The sequence below is a fragment of the Podarcis raffonei genome, chromosome 8 (genome assembly GCF_027172205.1).
Source record: "Podarcis raffonei isolate rPodRaf1 chromosome 8, rPodRaf1.pri, whole genome shotgun sequence".
In the NCBI taxonomy this organism is placed as follows: domain Eukaryota; kingdom Metazoa; phylum Chordata; class Lepidosauria; order Squamata; family Lacertidae; genus Podarcis; species Podarcis raffonei.
Window position 1 is genome coordinate 19,794,881 of NC_070609.1, and position 13,501 is coordinate 19,808,381.

Below are 13,501 nucleotides of genomic sequence, written 5' to 3' on the forward strand. Positions count from 1 at the left end.
GGCCCTCACCTGGCTTTCCCCCTGGCGGCTGCGGAACTGGCTGCTGATGCTCCTGCCCCTGGCCTGGCCTTGCAGGGCCGGAGGACCGGGGGCCTTGGGACTGGGGCGCACCATGGAGTAGAGCGCCCGCGCTCCACTCGTCATCTCTCCCGCCTTGCACTCCAGCGACAGGGAGCGTCGGAAATGCGTCCGGGGTTCTCGCTGCCCACGCCCAGTCTGCTTCTGGCGCTTCTGCTGCAGCACCGCCTGGTGGGCGCTCTCGGCCAGCGCCAGCGCCATCAGCCGAGCTGGGTTTTTGGGGGGAGGCGGAGGCGGGATGTGCCGCAGCACAGACAGCACGCCGGGGGAGCTGGGAGCTGCTTCGGCCTTCGGGCCTGAATAGGAAAAAAGGGAAAGGGAGAGAGATTAGAGCCGGCCCTCCCATTGGGGTGGTGAAGGAGCTTTCCAGGACTAGGAGCACAACAGAAAGACTGGTTGTTGCTCCCCTTCCAGGATGGAGCACAGGGAGGTTCCTGATGAATGCAGGATGTGGTACCTGTGGCTCTCCAGATGTTGCTGGATCACAACTCCCATCATCCCTGTCCGTCAGCTGTGCTACCTGGACCGGTGGGAGTTGTAGTCCTAAAAGTCTGGAGGGCACCAGGTGGGCAAAGGCTGCCCCGCTACCACTTCAAAGTAATAACAGCAACGGTCCTTACTGTTGGCATAATTTGAACAATGGGTTAAATTACACAATGCTTGGGCTCATGCCTTGGGAAGTACATCCCCCACGCCTGGAGGTTCTGAGATAAGGGTACCAGGTGCACTGGGTTACCATAGCAACACCAGCAACGCTGGGTGTGTGATTTGCTGAGTCATTCACCTTCCCATTGGTTCAGGAAATATGCCTATGTGTAGAGATTTGTATAGTTGTCTCTAGGGCATTGCTTTCATTATGTCCTCTGTGTGTGTGTTTTGTCTTGATGATGTAGTGTTTGCATGTCAGGGTCTAACTCTGAATCTGTGGAAAGTCAGCGGAAGAGGCTGTGGGTTTCATGCAGTAGTGTTAGATAAGAATAAGAATAAGAATATTAATTGTACTGGGTTGCACCAGCCACTCTTCCAACAAAAACAAAAGCATAATAAAACATCAAACATTAAAAGCTTCCTCATACAGGACTGCCTTCAGATGTCTTCTAAAAATTGTGTAGTTATTTATCTCCTTGACATCTGATGGGAGGGCACTCCACAGGGCAGGTGTCACTACCAAGAAGGCCTTCTGCCTGGTTCCCTGTAACTTCCTGCAGTGAGGGAACCACCAGGAGGCCCTCAGAGCTAGAGCTCAGTGTCCAGACTGAAGGATGGGGGTGGAGACACTCCTTCAGGTATATAGCACAAGACCAGAATAACATAGCAGTTTATCTATAGTTTAGCTTTCTCTCGTGTCTGGAGACAATACACACTTTGTTACTTTGAATGGTGTGGAAGAAGATGTTCTGCTGGGAGCAAGAAATCTCTGAAGACTCTCCAGGGGTTCCATGTACTCTGTTGATACATCACCCTGGCTGAGGAGAATTACAGACTCCCACAAGGCACCAACACTTACTGAGTGGCGACGTGCGGCCTTTGGCTTGCGTGATCTTGCAGCGGACTTCACGCTCGCAGCTGTCGCTCAGCTGCCCGCCAGCAGCACACAGCAGCATTGAGATCATGTGCGGCGGAGAGGCATGCCCGCTGGGGCCCCTGGCCTCGCCCCCGGCGAACATCTCCAGCATCTCTTCAGGGAGGGAGACGGGGAGTGGCTCCGACGTATCCTTGCCGATCGTGGGGGGCGAGCAGGGAGAGAGTGCCCGCCCGGGGCTCGGAGGCCCGGAGTCGTCCGAGAGTGAGGGCCGCCGAGCTGGGGGGCTGCACTGGAAGGTCAGCGGGTCGAAGTCCAGGCCGCGGAGGCCGGGGGGGCTGAGCTCCAACTCCGAGTCCAGCTCCGAGTCGCCTTCCAGCCAGGAGGAGCGGCGCCGGGCGGCCACATCTGCCGCCCCAGCCACCAGACCCTCGCCACGGCCAGACACGGAGGAGCCCAGAGAGGAGCATGAGCGGCACGGTTTGAGGGTAGGGAAGGCATCGCTGCTGGAGTGTGGACGTCGCAGGCAAGGCAGCTTGGGGAGGCCTAGGACACGGACCGAGAAAGGAGAAAACCCACACAGGTAAAGGACATGCAACTACTTGGTTCACTGTCACCCACCGGATGCACATCCGAGAGGAAAGGGGCAAGGCTCAGCACCACACAGGGCAATACTAATACTAATACTAATACTAATACTAATACTAATACTAATACTAATACTAATTTGTTATTTGTACCCCACCCATCTGGCTGGGATTCCCCAGCCACTCTGGGCGGCTTCCAACAAAGATTAAAAATACATTAAAATGTCACACATTAAAAACTTCACTGAACAGGGCTGCCTTCAGATGTCTTCGAAATGTTAGGTTTATCTCTTTGACACCTGATGGGAGGGCGTTCCACAGGGCGGGTGCCACTACTGAGAAGGCCCTCTGCCTGGTTCCCTGTAGTTTTGCTTCTCACAATGAGGGAACCGCCAGAAGGCCCTCGGTGCTGGACCTCAGCGTCCTGGCAGAATGATGGGGGTGGAGACGCTCCTTCAGGTATACTGGGCCAAGGCCATTTAGGGCTTTAAAGGTCAGCACCAACATTTTGAATTGTGCTCGGAAACGTACTGGGAGCCAAAGTAGGACTTTCAAGACCCGTGTTATGTGGTCTATACTTCTGCCTCTGGGGGACTGGCTGCTTGCATACAGGTGTGCCGTTAGAGATTCCCCCCTGAAAGGCAATGGGTGCAAGCCTGAAACTCTCCACTAGGGTGGGAGATATATCGTCCCAAACTGGGTCAATATTGTGTTATCGCTTTCATAATTTCTGACCTGGCAATGTATCGTGAATCACGATATGCGTGTGTATGTGTGCAATGCAAAAAATCACAACGTGGGGAAAACCTTAAAGCCAGCCAGTGCCTCTACATAGCTCCATCCTTATTTCAGACCTTGTGATATATCGGTATATCGCAACGTTGACCTGGTGGAAACCAGATATCGCCCAGCCCTACTTTCCACATCCCGCAGTAGCTTCAGCATACAAGGCTGCCCCTTTGCAAGGGCCACAGCTCAATGGCAGAGCATATGCTTTGCATTCAGAAAGTCCCCGTTTCAATACCTGGCATGGCTAGGTAGCAGGTGCCACCTGAGTAGGCCAGGGGTGGGGAACCTGTTCTCTTCCAGGTGTGGCTGGACATAATCCCTGACTATTGGCTATGCTAGCTGGGGCTGATGGGATTTGGAGTGCAACAACAGGTCCTCCAGCCTTGAAATAGACAATATTCAACTTGATGGCCAAGAAGTCTGGCAAATGGCTGGCACAAGGCAGTTTCCTTATGTTGCTACAATCTTTTTGGCCAGTGATTGTAGTGGCAGGACCCTCACGGGCAAAGCACCGCCAGCTGCTGGCTCCCTACCCATCAGGTTTAAAGTCATGAACTAAAACCACAGAAACCTACCATGTAGACCTGTGCTCAGATTGCTTGTTTGTCCAGCAGAGGGAATGGATGCAGCTCCCAGCCGCAAGTCTAAATGTAGGTTTGTGCAACCTGGTTTTGTAGCAGGGATGGGGAACTCTAGATGTTAATGAACTACAACTCCCATCATCTTTGACCAGTGAGAGCTGGGGCTGCTGGGAGTTAGGTTCCAACAACATCTGGAGGGCCTCCACTTCCCCACACCTGTTTCAAAGGCAAAAGTCACCTGGCAGGTTGGCAATCTATGCAGCTATTATTCTGCCTTATTTACTGAATTTATATCCTGCGCGCCCTCCCTAAGGAGCCCTGGTGGCAGTCCCTGGTGCCCCCACCTCCCCATATGTCCCAGCCTATGAGGTTTCCTCTTACCTGCAATACTGGCCTGCGATGTCAGGGACTCCTCACTCTTGGCTGATCGCAAGGTGACAGTCTCAGGCTGGCCCCCTGAAGCAAGACAGGACAAGGAAGTAGGTTATTAACCGAAAAGGGCTTTATCTCAAGGTCTCAATCTCTCTTCCAATCCTCACCCATGAAACAAACTTTATCCACTCTGGGATAAATATAAAGCCATAGAGGAATGCTAGTTGGAGGGCTTCGTTTCAGGTTCCCAGGCAGTATATATTGTACACCGGGCAAGCACACCACACCACACCTGTGGAATTTATTATCTGGTGCAGAACTGTGCATCTGTGTATCTCAGCTTCTTTTTAAAAACAAAGCAAGTTTCTAGCCCTTAAGAGTGATGACCGGGGGCTTATCCACACTTCCCTGTTGTTTTGTAATATGTTTTCGCCACTTGCCTAGCAGGGTGGTGCAACAGCCTCCCAGCAGTGGAACCACTGCAACTTACCAGGAAGAGTGAAGCAGTGGCAAGGTCTGGGCTGTGTGAACACACCAGTGGAGCAAACCCAGTGCTGCTACAACTCTGGCCTCACCGCCACCTTGCCCCTCCCAGACTGGAGGAGCCTCTCCTGATTTGCACTGTCCCAAAAATCCATGGATGAAGAAAGCAACCCACGATCGGATGTTGACCAAGTCTCTCACCTGGCAGAGACTCTCCAAGCCCAAAAAGGTCTCCGAGGCGGTGTGATTTCTTGCGAAACGTGACCGGCGTTTTGCCAATAGCGAAGAAGGCCTTCCAGCTAGGACCTGACGTCTTCCGCAGCCTCCCATTACTTTCTGCCTTTTGCCTGCAGGTGGGAGAGACAGGTCAACCCGAGCCCACCAGCTCCGGCAGCTAAGCAGTCCGAGCCTGTGGCAGACTGCAGAGAGCCGTCCCAGTTGCCTGCTGTCACTGCAGTTACAAAATAAAAAACAACCTACAACCCACTTCCCTCTGAAACATCAGCTCTCAAAGGGTCATTGCAAGCAGCAATCTGACAATGGTCTTCACAGTAGCGTAAGAACTGCTTCCCCAGATCAGAGTGAGGTCTATTTACTCAACTGGAAAGCAGGGCATCGAAGTGATGCGAACGCACTTGTTGTTCACTCCCAGCACTGATGTTTAGAGGTACATGGAAGCCCAATTACCTGGTGTCAGGTGAGCTCAACACAGAAGAAAGCTTCCCTTGCCCCTGCAGATCATTGGATCCCTGCTTAGCCTCTGGCTTGGTAGCCTTGCATAAGGCCTGGGTCCGTGCCTGTGCTTCTTCCAGAGACAGCAATCGGGTGGAGGGGCAGCTGACCACCTGGGATTTGGGTCGGGGAAGGAAGCAGCGCCCTGTTGGAGGAGACAGGTTGCATGAGTGCAAAGAGGGATATGGCCTCATGGCCCACCGTCTGGATAGGCAGCCAGGCCCACACTTGCCCAACATTAGGAGTGCATTAAGTCATAGGGAAAAGAAAGTGCACCCCCTCTGCATTATGTGGTTTTGCATATCAGGACATCATAGAAATCATTTGTTCCTTAACATTAGGTAATTGCAACCTCAGATGAACAACAACACATGACATATGACTCCGTGCCATGATTTATTTTACAGAAATAAAGCCAAGATGGAGAAATCATGTGTGAAAAACTAAGTACACCCTTACTGCTTCCATACAAATTAAGAGGCTAAGTAGCAGGCAGGGGCTGCTAAACAAATGTCCTTGCTTAATTGATCATCAGCTAGTGTGTCCACCTCTACAAAAGCTTGGCAGTTTGCTGGTCTGGAGCATTCAGGTGTGTTTTAACACAATGCCAAGCAAGAAAGATGACACAGTGCTCTTAGATGAGCATCAGTTTGCTACTTTTCCCAGTCTACCACCTAAGACAAGAGGTCCATCTTGTACAATGAAAGGGCCGGCTGCATTTTGCAACTATTTTTAAAACATTTGGTACTTTAAAAAGAGATGCATACATACTACATATAAAACGTGTACATTCTGCCTGAAAAGAAACCTTTCTTGAATCATTAGAGGAGTGAAACTGGCAGCTGAATCAGCATTCGACTTGCTGACACCTACCCCTGCCATGCAAATTGCAAAACCAGGCTCATTTGGTAGGCGACAAACCTCCTGGCAGGGCTCTTTAAATATTTGTTTGTTTGCTTAAAAATTTATAGGCTGCCTTTCTGTCTGAAGGCCCCCAAGGAGCTAACAAATGAAACTAGAGTCAACAATTAAAAAGGCAGCAATAAAAAAAAAACCCAGAACAGTTAATGTTTGCCTTCAGCCTCTGTTCTGCACATGAATGATTCCCCCACCACTGCCGCCCATCCCAGAGTGGGGGAGCATTTTATTGTTGGAAAAATCTAGGAGCCAGAGAGATAATTTTAGGAGCCAGTTCCAAGGGAGCTGGCCCTCTTTAGTAACCCTGGCCCCAGATGCCAGCCCTCCCATATATATATATATTCAAATCCTGATTTTTGGCACCCTTGAATATAATGAAATGCTCAAACTGGAACTCCCACAATGTTATGCCAGACCTCATGGTGAACAAGAACGAAATGCTTTCAAGAATCCCAGTAACATCCCATATCATCCCATAGCTCAGGGGTGAAAGCAGAAGCAGTTTTCAACCCAGACCTTCCCAGAATGCCCTCTGTATCCATTCATTTCTACTTAATTAGATGAATTATACCCCACAAACTAGGGAGGCCCCATAAGAAAGAACATAGGACCTTGCCCTATAAGACACATCACTGGTCCATCTAACTCAGTTTTGTCTACACTGACTGGCAGCCACTCTTCAAAGTTCTAGGCAGGAGTCTCTCCCAGCCCTAGGGGTTGAATTCACAGGGTTGTTTAACCATCAATCCCTCTTCCTGGGAAGCTCTGGAAATTGTGGTTCTGCAAGGAGTCTCCTAACCCCTAACGAACTATAGCTCCCAGGATTCTTTGGGGGAAGCCATGACTGTTTAAAGTGGTATGAAAGTGCTTTAAATGTCTGGTGCGGACGGGGCCTCTTCATCAAGGAAAACCAGTGACAGCTCCTTGCCTGGAAATAGATTACAGTGGCGAGGAGAACAGGGCTCCATCAACCGTATAAATCCAAGCAACCTGAACTGTCATGGTTTCCTTCAAGAATTCTGAAGCAAGTAAGCAATTCTGTGACAACGAGGCAGAGGGATTTCTTAACAGATTTCATAGCAGCCTCAGAAAAAGTCCCCTTTGGAGCGAGCTACCTGCGCTGTCCTTTCCGACGGAGGTGAAAGTGTCGCTGAAGAGCACCTGAACGTTGTTGAGGAGGAATTCAACCACGAGGGACTGGACTCGGACTTCCTGGAAGGCATCGGCACCGCACTGTGCGACAACCTCCAGAGCCATCGACCTGCCGTAAAAAGCAGCGAGGGGGAGGGATTACTAGAGAGCCACGTTTTCCTGTAAGATGGGCCTGGGGAGGGGACAAGCACGTGCTCACAGCCCCAGAATATCATCGTTGAAAGCCCAGAGGGCACAGTCCCTCAGTACCATGGCTGAGAAGGGCCAGACCCACAAAGCAGCATGATAGAAGCACATGTGGAATGGGCCCCAAGAGGAGGAGGAGGCTGGTGTTGGAGGGAAACCCCAGGGAACCGTGGTTAAGTGATGGGGAGGTGTCAAGATCAGGAGCTAGAGGGGAAGGTAGAATAAATCCTAGTAAAAGCTCAGGTGGAGTATTGGATGAAGCTCTCAAGCAAGGATGGTTAATCATTTCCAGGCCGAGGCCTGCATTGGTCAACTCTCTGAAGGACAGAGGGGGTGCAGGGACGGATTAACAGTGCACACTCACTGAGTGCTGAGCCGAGGAGGGTGCTATCTCAAAGCCCGGTAAGCAAGGCGCTGGGCTTTGGGAAGGAGGCATGAGGCTCTGACAAGGTCCTAGAGTCCTCCCATCTCCTTCCCAAAGCCTACTTAGCTCTTTCCCAGCTTTCGGAAAGATGTGGAAAGCTCTAGGACCCTGCCAGACCCCTCACATCTCCTTCCCAAGGCCAGGGGCCTCCTTACCTGCCTTTGGGAAGACAGCGTGAGGACTGGGGCTGGGGGGGCGCCAAATGTTGGTCTTGCACAGGGTGTTGTCGTACCCAAGTATGGTGGGTTTGGCTGAATTGTGGAAGTGGGTAGCCTTGAGGCACCACCAAAAAAAAGTCCTTTTGGTATGATGGCATCACAGCAGGGAACCACAGGTGCAGTGAAAAGGATGACAACATTTAATTTTTTTTGCAAGGGAGGAGAGTCATGGGGGGACTGATACAGCCTGCCTGCTAGCCATCTTTGAGCTAGAGGCCCTAAACAGGAATGCCTGGGTAGGGCCCCACAACAATCCCTTGAAGGTAGGGGTGGGGAACCTGACAATCACATTCCCTGGGGGGAAAGGGTTGGGGAGCCCATTCAGGTGGTGGGCAAGGCCAAAACGTACCTCCTTCTTACACACACACACACACACACTTAGCCCTGAGTCATAGCTCCGTAGGTAGAACATGAGACTCTTCCTCTCAGAGATGTGGGTTCGATCCCCACATTGGGCAAAAGATTCCTGCACTGCAGGGAGGGAGACTAGAGGGCTCTCCAGGTCCCTTCCAGCTCTATAATTCTAAGATTCTCTCTCTCACACACACACACACACCACCAATCTCACACAGTCTGAGGCCTGAGCCAGAGCACCAGAATACGCGCTGGGGACAAAATGGGGGAAGTCAAGAGGTGCTTAAGAGCTGTAGATTCTTATCCCTCAGGGCTGAGTGCAGGAAGGGTCAACTTCATGCCCCAGAGAGTTATGGGTAAGGGCTGGTGTTAGTACAGGGGAAATGCTGCGGGTAGCATGGAAAGAGGATTCAAAGAGCGCTGCAGGCAAGAGCTGGAGAAGGTGCATGGCGGAGGAGCATCGTGGCAACACAGGGGAGGCACGGGGCAGGTTGGGGTGGGGGGTGCCAGTGCAAGGCCATTGATCTGGGCGTCTCACCGCAGCAGGTTGGGTGCCCAAACGATGGCTAGGTTGCGGATATGCATGCTGGTGTTTTGACTGTGCATAGCCATGCGGGCCAGGTGCCGCAGCAGGAATTCCAGGGTCCTGTTGGGACAGAGCAGAAGCTGCTACAGCTAGACAGTCCACTTCGAGGGACCGCCGGCCCTCTCGCAAACCCCGCCCTCAACACCATTCCGCCGGCCCCCTTGCAAGGGCTCTTGCATTCACCCTCCCTCCCCTCGCTGGGAGAGCCATCTCGGGCACCGTGTTCGTGCCTCAAGCATTGCCTACCTATAGTGCGGTGGGGGCAGCTGCTGAATGACGTCGTGCACTCGCACCAAGCGATCCTCGTTCCCAGAAACAGACACGGCCTCCTGCGATGACAGGGCAGGGGGAAAGCAGAGGGAATGAGTCAGCGTGGTCGCCAGGCCTCTTGTGGAATGGTAGGGCTGTGCACAGCTCCCCCTAAGCTGGTGATTTGGACCAGCCCTGATCCCATCCAGGGCTGACCTATATCGGTTTGGGGTCCAACCGGATCCAGTGCACAGTCCTGTGGAGAAGGACTGGGAGAGTTTACTTCCAGGCCCGATTCAAGGTGTGCACATTAGTTTTTGAAACCCTAAATGACAAAAGCCCCAAATCTCTGAAAGACCACCTCTATCCCTACTGAGCCTCTCAAGTGTTAAGATCAGCAGAGGGGACCCTCTGGGTGGTTCTACCACCTTGGGAAATGTGGGGAATGGTGGTCTAGGAGAGAGCATTCTCTGCAGCAAGCCCTAAATTGTGGAACTCCCTCCCCAAAGAGGCGCATCTGGCAGCTTCATTGCACAGCCTCTGCCCTATTCTGAACATCATTATTTATTAAATTTGCATGCCGTCCTTCATCCAAAGATCACAGAGGAATTCACAACCTTAAAAATGCACCTCTTTACTCTGGCCTTTGACAATTAAGGTCTTTTGTTTTGAGGAAGCCACCTCTTTTCCTAAATTCCTAATTTTCTCTTCCACTTGGAATGCTTTTACTTGTCTTACAACTAACACTGTTATGGCATCAGGTGATTGATCAGGTGATATCCCCCTGATAAGGACCCTGGCCCAGCAAGTTGAAAAGCTTTCCCAACCCAGATCAAAATGTTTCCTCTAGCTTCATAGTACAATTTTAAGTCCGGCAGGGCAAACCCCCCTCTTTCTTTTGCATCAGTTAATATCTTAAATTTTATTCTGGGCTTTTTGCCCTGCCAGACATATCTAGATATATCTTTCTGCCACTTCTTGAAACAGTCCATCTTGTCCACAATCTGCAATGTTTGAAACAAAAACAGCATTCTTGGCAAAACATTCATCTTAATAACCGCAATTCTACCTAACAAGGAAAGTCTCAGATTAGACCATATTTCTAAATCTTTCTTAATTTCTGTCCAACATTTCTCATAATTATCTTTGAATAAATTCACATTCTTAGATGTTAAATTAACCCCCAGATATTTCACTTTATTTGCTACCATTAATCCAGTTTCACTCTGAAACTTCTCTCTTTCCACAACTGTTAGATTTTTCCCCAGTACCTTTGTTTTTTGTTTGTTTAGCTTAAAACCTGCAACTCGACCAAAAACTTGTATTATTTCCAAGACTCTTTTTGTACTAGTGTCTGGCTCTTGCAAAGTTAGTACTAAATCATCTGCGAACGCTCTCAACTTGTATTGTTTAGCTCCGACCTGAATCCCTTTAACCAGCTGGTCCCCTCTAATCATATTTAATAACACCTCCAGAACAGATATGAAAAGTAATGGGGATATTGGGCACCCCTGTCGTGTCCCTTTTTCAATAGTAATTTCTTCAGTAACCACGTTATTTACAATTAGTTTTGCTTTTTGTTCAGAATAAATTGCACCTATGCCATTCTCAAAACCTTGGCCTACCCCCATTCAATAATAGGTTTGGTTGGCATGCATATATATGGTATGACAAGGTAAAAATTCACAAAGGTTTTAAAAACCATATTGTTAGGAAAGCACTATATAATGTTTGGATTCGGTATAAAGATCTGCTGGAAAATAAAACCCCTAGGTGGTTGTCACCAATGGAGGCTAAGGAAGTGAAAAAACTTAATATGGAAACTAAATGGCCAAAATATTGGGAAATTATAGAACAAGAAGGTGGAAATGTGAAATTACAGAGCTATGAGAAATTAAAGTTTAAAGTAAGGGACTGGCTTCATTATTATCAGATAAATGAAGTATTTAAACAGGACAGGAAAATTGGCTTCCAGGTGGAAAAGTCAAAGTTAGAAACAGAATTGTTAGAACCCAATACTAAGAATCTGTCAAGAATGTACAACTTGCTGTTGAAATGGAATACACAGGATGAAACGGTTAAATCAGCTATGATTAAATGGGCACAGGATATCGGACATGACATTATGTTTGCTGACTGGGAACAGTTATGGACCACCGGAATGAAGTTTACGGCATGTAATGCCCTAAGAGAGAATATTATGAAAATGATTTATAGGTGGTACATGACCCCAGTCAAGCTTGCAAAAATCTACCACTTGCCCAATAATAAATGTTGGAAGTGTAATGAATCTGAAGGTACTTTCTATCACCTTTGGTGGACGTGCCCAAGGATTAAGGCCTTCTGGGAAATGATCTATAATGAAATTAAGAAGGTGCTTAAGTGTACCTTTCATAAGAAACCAGAGGCTTTTCTCCTGGGCATGGTAGGCCAATTGGTGTCAAAGAAAGATAGGACGTTTTTTATGTATGCTACAACAGCAGCAAGAGTTCTTTTAGCAAAGTATTGGAAGACACAAGAACTACCCGCGCTGGAAGAGTGGCAGACGAAGGTGATTGACTATATGGGACTGGCGGAGATGACGGGCAGAATCCGTGACCAAGGGAAAGAGACGGTGGAAGAAGACTGGAAGAAATTTAAATTTTATCTTAAAAATTGTTGTAAAATCAGTGAGTGTTAAAATGTCATGGGTAAAGCATAGCAGATTTGCAGCGATAAATGATTGGATAAGTGAAAAAAAAGGTTAAAGAAAGGGAATTACAAGTAATTTAGATCAGGGGTTGCTGAAAAAGTTTAAAACAGGGATGCAGAAAAGGGAGGCATGGGGAAGTCATTGAAATTGGGTATAAGAAAAAAAATCTATGAAATTATACATGTTTATATGTTTGTTTGTTTGTGTATTGTTGTTTGTATTGTCTTATAATATATGTTGAAAAACTAATAAAAATTTTATTAAAAAAAAACAAAATGTTTCCTCTAGCATTTGACCAAAATCGACCCTCCTGCCACTTAAGCCACAGCTTAAAAAAGGGAAACGTTGTCAGCTATGACTTAAGCATGTGCGGTTAAGACCTGCCCTCTGGGGCAACATAAAAGAAATCTTTGCCCTCTTCAATGTGACATCCCTTGAGTATTTGAAGAGTAAACAGAACAATCTTTTTTTTTGGGGGGGGGGAAGTGTGGGGGCTGTTGAAAGGCCATGAACAGGAGCAAAACAGAGCAAGGTGATACGGAAAAAGAAATGAATTACAAAGCAGATTTTGGAGCGCGGGGAACAAAACCTTCCATTCTCATTTCATTGTAATTATGAACATGGATACAGTTTATGTAGTTAACCTATTTTAATGGTAATAATTTTGCAATGTTTTTATTGCACTTATTCTCTCTGTGTGTGTATATTTATATATGTTTACCTGCTGTAAATCACTTCGAGATCTACAGAAACAACCTTTAAAAAGAAGGACCTAGCAGTTGTCCATGATTCAAGTGCTTCTGCACTCTTTGGCCAGAACACTGGATGGTGGGAACAAGTTTACTTCGTAGCGGGCAACTAAGCAGATTACTGCATGCATGTTTTTCCTTATATTTCCCCCAAGTAACAGGGGAAAGCCTTGCTTGTCGTTATTAAAATGAAAGCTGAGAATTCAGGAAAGGGGGCTGAAACATCTCTGGGGTGGGCTTAGCGACACCACCAATCCCTTCTGCTCCAGCTTTCAATTGACTGAGAAGGTGAAGTCATGCCTCTGAAGACCCCAGCTCATATTTATCACTAGCCATGCCTGGATGTTGCCCCTCAAAGTATCACAAAGACAAGCCAAAAGGAATTTAAAAGGAAGGGGGGGAGAGGAAGGGGGAGGCAGGCTTAACCAAGCCTGAAATAGCCCAGCACGAAGAGCAGGTGACTCAAAAGAATAAGGAAGTCGGGAGAAATTGCTGCTCGTATTATTGTGTAGGCAGCAACGTTGGCGGGCGATGTAATTGTACTCAACTGCACCACCCCCTCTTCTTCCTCTTTTGTTCTACGACTCCAATTTTTATTATTTAGCCCTGGGAACACACACACACAGAGTCGGCACGGCCAACTCTCACTTGACAGTTTGAGCACACAACAGCTGGCGTTTCTGAGACACTGGGACGCCCACAGAAACTCACCTGGCACACAGGGCAGGTGGTGGATCTGGCAGGGGAAAGGGGAGGGGTCATTGGCACAAGTTGTGCTCACTTTACTGTTTCTAGTACAGTGGAACCTCAGTTTTCGAGCGTCTCAGAA

General features: G+C 48.6%; 1 protein-coding gene across 2 annotated transcripts in view; it reads right to left on the bottom strand.

The window, feature by feature from the left end:
• Positions 1–13,501, bottom strand: part of ARHGAP33 (Rho GTPase activating protein 33) — a 52,743-nt gene that overhangs the window by 6,215 nt on the left and 33,027 nt on the right. The window contains exons 14-21 of one of the 2 annotated variants that reach the window (XM_053398373.1): positions 9,229–9,311; positions 8,935–9,042; positions 7,178–7,323; positions 5,100–5,289; positions 4,614–4,759; positions 3,939–4,013; positions 1,586–2,146; positions 10–374 (exon numbers count right to left, since the gene is read on the bottom strand). In XM_053398373.1, coding sequence (XP_053254348.1) covers positions 10–374; positions 1,586–2,146; positions 3,939–4,013; positions 4,614–4,759; positions 5,100–5,289; positions 7,178–7,323; positions 8,935–9,042; positions 9,229–9,311 — 1,674 coding nt within the window. The remainder of the gene's footprint in view (positions 1–9; positions 375–1,585; positions 2,147–3,938; positions 4,014–4,613; positions 4,760–5,099; positions 5,290–7,177; positions 7,324–8,934; positions 9,043–9,228; positions 9,312–13,501) is intronic. The other variant, XM_053398374.1, reaches the window with a different exon arrangement.